Raw genomic sequence first — 7,897 nt, 5'->3', positions numbered from 1 at the left:
ATTATTTTTAGGTGTTAGTCTGAAGTATATGTAAAGTGCTACCTTTCAAGATATGGACAAGGAAACCATTTACCCAATCAAGACCGTAGACTAAATTGTCTTGTGGGTGCTTTGGGGTTGAAGATGTAGCTAGGAAACTTGTGACCTAGAGATTAATAGGCATTTAGAAGGATATAGGATTCCGCTTACACAATTTAATTTATGAAAAAATAACCCACGGTTCATATACACATTATCGTGAACATTCGGAGCTCCTACAAAAGAATGACATCGATTAACGTTTCATCGGTTCATAATAGAATAAACTTGCTACTATTTAACACAAAAGCAGTCTTGGGTGTCCTTGCTTCCTGAGTACACAGTGTCCTTACAGTGCTCCAGTGTCATCAGCATACCTGGGAACTTCTGGGTTCCGGCTACTGGGGGGCGACCCCTGCGGGATGGGGCCAGGACTGCCCACTAATGCCAGTGGGGGGTCCTGCTGACATAGGTAGGAGGTCCCACAGATGTTTCCATTTAAAGGAGAATTGGACGGGGAGTGGGAAGTGCCAAGGCCCTGCTCCCTCGACACGGAGGATGTGGGTGTTGACCCGGAGAACTGTTCTCCCAGAGTTCTCAGGACCAAACCCATAGAGTTCCCAGCTGGACCACATGGAGACGCAACTTCCTTTTATGACATCAAGTCACTCATTTCATAAAGCTTCATATTACAATTTGCAGCCTCCATATTCATGGGATGGTGTCAAAGGCTACATTCCAAGCACCGTCATCTCTGGAGTACTCTGGCCTGGGGTCGCAGGTCCAGCGGGGAGTGAACCGAACATTTGGGTCCCTGTAGAATCACTGATGTCCCCATGCCGCCACTAATGGTATGGAGGACTGTGCTGTGTCGGCAAAGCCTCCATATTTAATGTATGCTTGGCTCGCTGTGTCCTTAAAATGCAGAGCACTGGGATAAGGAGTCATATCCTGGCAGTTGATGGTGGCACAGAGTTAGGCCAAGGGCAGCACTGGAAGTAACTATGGCCCTGGCCAGGAATCATGGGTAGGTGATGGGCAGACTAGATGGGTAGATGGATTCTATGTTTTCATTCCATGGCTGGGCACTGTGAGGGTCATAATGCAATTAAACCGGTTAACCTTTTTATAACAAACACACACCGGTTTTCTACGACAGACCCACTTAACAAAACAAGCAGAATCGGGAGCTTGCGGGTTTCCTCTCACTCGGGGGCTTGGTGCATATCCCACCCCCAGGCCGCAGTTCCTCTCACGCTGCTCCCAGGGTCCCCAGAGATGTTCTCTGCATCCAGCGCGTCCCTCACCCCCCACTTCCCATTCTCTTCACATCCTTGGTCCCTGTCAAGCTGTGGGAGGCCCGGGTGGGGTCAGTGGGCGTTGACGGCCAGGGGGCGTATCATAAGGCGGAGCTAGCTGCAGGGCGGGACTCCTCCTTTCTGTCGCTCACAGGGCGTCACTTCGCTCTGTCTGGATACATCTGTCTCTCGAGCAGGGCTGCTGGAGCCTGGGCGCACCTCGTCGTGACATATCGGTTGTAGGATATCGCTGTGGTGGAGGAATCCGGGAATCGCGGCGGGGCCCGTGGCTCGCGATCCAACGCTCTATCGGGTCGTTTCGCATTGTCGCGACATATCGCTGCCATGGGCTGCACCGTGAGCGCCGAGGACAAAGCGGCAGCCGAGAGGTCGAAAATTATCGATAAAAACCTGAGGGAAGATGGCGAGAAAGCTGCGAGGGAGGTTAAACTGCTCCTACTGGGTAATTAAATTCTGTGTGCCCCCTCCCTCTGTGACTCTATGTGCCCCCCCTCTGACTGTGTGCCCCCCCTCTGACTATGTGCCCCCCTCTCTGTGACTGTGTGCCCCCCCTCTTCTGTGATTCTGTGTGCCCCCCTCCTTCTGTGATTCTGTGTGCCCCCCTCCTTCTGTGATTCTGTGTGCCCCCCTCCTTCTGTGATTCTGTGTGCCCCCCTCCTTCTGTGATTCTGTGTGCCCCCCTCCTTCTGTGATTCTGTGTGCCCCCCCTCCTTCTGTGATTCTGTGTGCCCCCCTCCTTCTGTGATTCTGTGTGCCCCCCTCCTTCTGTGCCCCCTTCTTCTGTGATACTGTGTGCCCCCACCTCTTCTATGTTGCTGTGTCCCCCTCCTTCTGTATGGTTCTGCATTGCTCTGTGTGCGCCCCCCACCTCTTCTGCATTGTTCTTCTGCATTTCCCACAATGAATGCATCTATTATCTATTATTATTTATATATATATATATATATATATATATATATATATACATACATTTATAGTGTGTGTTTTTATACGCCATGTAAGTTTTGGCTGTGTGTATATTCACGCAATAGAGCAACACAGATGATTTAATAATATAGAAACGTGACGGAGATAAGAAGCTCATCCCTTGGTAGGTGTATACAGTACGTTTTGTGATTGCCCCGCAATCATCCGCTTCATATATATGCATTAATCTGATGCATTACTGCCCACCCTTGCATGTCACAATGTAGGCCCTTTCAGATGGAAACGTACTGCGTTGGTGGCAGCGTCATATTTCCCTTCCGACTTTATAATATTACATATGTAGGATGTTGTGTAGTGTGTGTACCTTATGTATCTGAATACATGCATGTTCCCGAATGTATGTATTATGTGCCTAAATACATTCTAAATACCGCAGAGTCCTCTAGGGCACAACCACATTAATCACATAAATAATATAATAATAATATAAATAATAATACAAAATGCCAGTATATGCTTTATATTTCGGTACGTATTCCAGAATGCTGCTGTCCCTATAGAAGGTACGGTATGCATTCTATAGGAATACACCGTAGCCCTAAGACCTTGTTTACCTGCATAGTACTTTCAGTTCCACGTCCAAAGATACCACGTATGACACACATGATCCCCCCCCAAAAAAAATCCCTTAAGTTGCAATCACAGAAAATGTAAATTATTTGTGTTTCCTTTCTAAATGTAACATTTTCGGAGGTTTTACACGACTCCACATTTTCTCTACTAAGTTTTTGTTTGGGAGACCCAGTGGGCGATCGAGCCGTTATATCTGAATAGTTATTTAGTGTAAGACGCCGGAGTCTCCTTTATCTGAGTGTCGGAGGCAGAATGAAGCCGTTCTTCACGCGGGTTACAGCTGCCTTTTTGTGTTGCCGTCCTGTCTTTAGGTTAATGCGCGATGTCGTTGTGAGGCAACCGTGTCTTCTGCAATCTGTGTTGAAATGGTGGCTCGTTGAGCATCACCCCGGCCTAGTGCTGCCGGTCACTCTCTTCCCCCCTCACTTCCTCCTGTCAAGTACTTCATCCCCTCCTCGGTGCGCGACTCTCTGCTCAGGAAATGGCAAGGCGGAAACGCTCCGGCCGACGTCTGCATCTTGGTTGGTTATCGACCGCCATCTTAGTAAATGTCACCGGAATACTTCAGTGGAGTTTCTCGGTGGTGGTTGCAGGGCATGGGGTAAGAGCGTTGTGGTATGGGGTGTGAAGTGGGCATGTGTCGCTATCGCTCACGTGTTCCCACAGTATACTATCTCCGGTCAGCGCTGCTACTTGTGTCACTCGCTCACAGAAGTAGGAAGCCTAATTGAAGTGACTTCCATATTTGCCTCTCATCTCCCTCCTAAACATCAATGTGTGTTACTTCTCCTTTTCCCCCCCACTTAACCCTTTCTAGTATGTCATGTTTATGTGGCGTGTTCTGGATACGTGGTCATCCTTTTATGCCACGTTTAGGTAGTCGCTCCGTGTTCTTTGTGATGGGTCTCCATCTGTCTAGTCCCTTTCATTGAGACGTTTATGATTGTCACTACTGACTCTGTAACACGTTATGTCTTATGTATCAGGGCTGTCTAGTCTGTTCGTTAATTACCATCTTAATTTGACATCTTGTTCGTGGCAGCCATGTATCTGTCAGGGCTTCCTAATCTCTCGCCGCTCTCTCTGCTGGAAGTCAAGCAGCAGCCGTTGCAGCAGGAGAAATGCGTTTTGTGCATAAATCTACCCCCTTTACATACGCCAGGCCTGGGGCACTTCTTGGAGACTGTAGAACCAAAGGCATGCCTGGGGTGCTCCTGGGTTCATTTCTGAACCCCACATCCATGTAATGGGGGAGTATATGAAGATGGACTCCCGTTGCCCGGGTTCATGTTCAGAGCTCCGTCTCGGATGTTGAGGAGGAGTAAAAAAAAAAAAAAAAAAAAAAAAAAAAAAAAGTCTCTGGCACTTTAAAGCCGCTTTTAACCCTAAACGCCTTATTACCCCCGAAAATTGCCCCTTGTTCTAGCAGTCCTCTACTTTTATTGGTTTACATTTGCGTTGCCCCGATCTTTTCTTATTTTAGGTTCTTTGCCTATTAAGAGGGTTACTCCTTAATACTCCCAACGTTTCTCCGCGTTTTGTTCATAGTGGGCTTTATTTTAGTCCTGTCCATCAGTGAGTTTTTTTTTTATAATAAGAAATTAAATTCCACCGTGAAACACATTTCTTGGCCGGTTAAATCATAATATTCCGTCTTTTGGTTGTTATTTTTGGCAGTGCGTATGTCTGTGGTATCAGAAGGGTTAACACATTTGTTTAGGGTCGTTTTTGCCATCTGAGTGCATTTTCAAGAAATATGAATGGGACTTCCTGTTTTTGCTTCGTTTTGCGGCCCCATCTGAAGATAATATTTACATTAAAAATAACGCCTGTTTATACACAGCTTTGCCCGTCGCCAGTCCTCTCGGTGTGCCGTGGCCTCTGCATAAACAGGGTTTCTGTTTAACCCGTCCAGATAGACCCACGAGTGACTTCAGAATATTAAATGAGAATAATTTCATATTTTATTATACTGTTGTATAACCTCATCATCCTTAGCTGGTGTGTTGCTGACGTTAACACAGTTGATGTTGTGTTATTATACAACGATTCAACAAATGTCAGGGATGTTTTAAAGCTGCTGTTCCACCTATACATGTAATTAAAGTCAACATTAGACACGCAATGCCCTATTCTTTCACAGAAATGATTCTATAATCACGTAAATCAAACAAAAGCAGGCACAAATGGTTGTTTCCATGGTGTCGGTGTGGGTTTCATGTTGGTAAACCATTATAATTACAGATCTGCTAAGGTTTATTTGGTTAACTTACTAAAGAGTGGAACAGCACCTTTAAGCGAAGGACAATCACTAGGATTAAAGCGAAGTAGTGTAACTCTCGGGCTCCTTGCGTTTGTCCGGCCCCCGGTGTGAGTTGCGTGTCGCACTTTCCCATTTCCCTGTGTATAATGAGTATGTTCATGAATTTGTGACCTTGAAGAGTAGCAGGATCATTTTTCCCCAAACACTCAGGATTCTCTCAAATCCCCTTGCTAAATGTGCTATTTTTATTCTTTGATTCTTCCCACGCTGCCCAGTGTCGCCCCCGCACCCCTTCCGACTCTGGGGATGTGTAAGGGGGGGAGCTTAACCCTACAAGTGCTGGACTGGATGCTGCTGGTTGTCAAAAGGTCAGCCAGCCCTGTGCCACTGGAAGGCCGATTTAACCCCTTGTTTCCTTAGGTGCTACCATAAATAATCCATGTTGCATTGAAATGGGTTAAATATGCATATTCAACAATGTTGAAAAATATCTTTTAGTGAAAGTAACCCTTTGGGCGACTGGATTTCCGCTCTGAATGCGTCCTTTTGGTTCTATACAAGATTCTCTATATGTTACCGTCCTAAATTAGAACAAAGTGACATTAACTGATCGGGTTCTGAATCATGCTTAAAAGATGAGACTTTATTTTGCTTTCAGGTTCATCTGACCTTCATTCATGTCAAAGACATTTTACGCATAGACAAGAAGTATGAGAAAAGAAAATGATAGTCCGGCTGTGCATATAACCAAAATCTGTTATATATGCAAATACAGATAGATCTATGGCTGGTTACATTTGATTGGCATTTATAATATAACAAAAGCTACTGTAGTAAATAAAAGTTTTCGTATGTGGAATTATGGAAAGACTAGCAGAGATATGAAAATGTGGTTGGTACATACATGTTGCATGTATGCTAACTGTTTGACATGTATAGACTCTATGGTAACCCGGCACATGTAGCATTGTGTTTACTGCTGCCTTAGAAGCGTTCAGCTCCTCTCCACATTGCACATAGCAACTGGGGTGAAGGTTCTTCCTGGGACAAAGTCCATTACTACACCAGTTACAATTCAAGCCTTTGTCTCACAGCAAAGGGTTAACTGTTGCCAATGTCTGGATCAATCCTGTTTCATGGGTTATCCATGCTAGCTGACACTTTAACCCTTTCAGGACTCCAGCAGCATTCATTTTGGTTTCAATGGAGTGCTCGTTAGCAGTTGAGTGTTCAAATGCAGATTCTTGTGACTGTGCCGGTGACGCTCGTTCATGCCAATGGCATTTGGGTCAGGCTGTACCTCCAAAATGTATCTGTCGTTCTGTAATGTGCCGATAAAGGTAGCGTTAAAAAGTCCTATTGTTTTGTAAGGCGTTGTAAGACTTTGTGTTTATGTGACCCCTCCCGATCGAGTCCCTGTAGTCCCAGGTTCAATTGTCTTCGCTATTGTCTAAAACAAGCCCCATCCCCAGCCCCATCCCTAAAATGTTTTATGGGTTTCACATGAAAGTTTGGTCTCGTTTGGTAGCATCGCTGTCCCTTTTTCATGTGTCTCAAACTGAGTATGGGAAATGGCAGCGTTTCAGGTTGGGACCTGCACAGAACTCCTGTTCTTGTGGGAGTCCCCAAATGTTTTCCGGCTTGCTACGTCGCTATAAACATCTTCTGAATGGAGACGGCTTAGTATGGTACGGGTGTACAGTCACTGTTGGTGTTAGCAGGGCCTTCAGCACTTATGTGCAGTATCTTGAGGACATTGAGTTAGCGGGACGCTGTACCGCGGGTAGGAGACTGGGCCAGCGAGAGCTGTAATTATATCACAATAAACCCAACAGACGTACACCGTGGAGCTCTCCTTCTGTTGAGAAATGGAGCCAGCTTCCCCCTCACAGGGATTCATAAACCACACAGGTAGTGACGGTGCCAGCCTCCCCCTCGCACGAACGCGTACAATGCTCATTCAGTCTCCTTTTCCCACAGATGCACAGCGTGGACGGTAGTAGCTACTGCCTCTATTTCGTAAAGACTTCACACACTCTTGCTATTGCCACCTGCGCAGGAAGTCACAGATTAGCCTCTCTGAGCATCTGGCCCATCCGGACCACAAAGAACGTCATGGACAACAGTGTTAACAACCTTGAATTCAATGGTGATAAAGCTGGGGCTACACATACCATTCCTCTGTCATGTGAAATGTAGGCTTTGGATTGCCCTGTACACAGCATAGTTCATATAGGTGCTAGCGTAATGGTTTAATGTATAAATGGAAACTTCCATAGGAGTAAGAAGAGTCATTTGAATGCGTTCATCCATAATACCCCCTTGCTTTAGGGTGGATGGTTAAGCCTCATTATTATGATTATATTTTATTTATATAGCCCCAACAATGTATGCAACTCTTTTTGCAATACATGTATTCAAGGGATATGACAAGACTAGAAATGACAGACAAACTGATCCATTAGGTGGGGAGAGCCCTGCTGACAAGCTTACAATCTTGAGGGAATGGGGTGAGGACAAAAAAAAGGAACAGGAAGGTAGTGTCGGATGAAGGGTGAAAGCTTAAGGTTCGGTGGAAGTAGATTCCAGAGATATGGGGCAACACAAGTGAAATCTTGTAGACTGGGAAAAGGAAGAGGTGATAAGCGAAGAGGAGAGCCTCAGCCCATGGGAAGAACATAAAGATCGAGTAGAGGAGCATTTGCTTATGAGGGCAGAAATGTATGGAGGACCTTAT

The 7,897-nt window shown here is 45.7% G+C and overlaps 1 protein-coding gene across 1 annotated transcript in view; it reads left to right on the top strand.

Moving 5' to 3' along the window:
- Positions 1-1,457: 1,457 nt before the first annotated feature.
- Positions 1,458-7,897, top strand: part of GNAI2 (G protein subunit alpha i2) — a 33,985-nt gene continuing 27,545 nt past the window's right edge. Inside the window, exon 1 of the mRNA XM_053468802.1 lies at positions 1,458-1,779. Within this exon, the coding sequence (XP_053324777.1) occupies positions 1,662-1,779 (118 nt within the window). The 5' untranslated portion in view covers positions 1,458-1,661. The remainder of the gene's footprint in view (positions 1,780-7,897) is intronic.

The sequence above is a fragment of the Spea bombifrons genome, chromosome 6 (genome assembly GCF_027358695.1).
Source record: "Spea bombifrons isolate aSpeBom1 chromosome 6, aSpeBom1.2.pri, whole genome shotgun sequence".
NCBI lineage: Eukaryota > Metazoa > Chordata > Amphibia > Anura > Pelobatidae > Spea > Spea bombifrons.
Note: the sequence above shows the minus strand (reverse complement) of the source record. Positions and strands in the feature narration are given on the sequence as shown.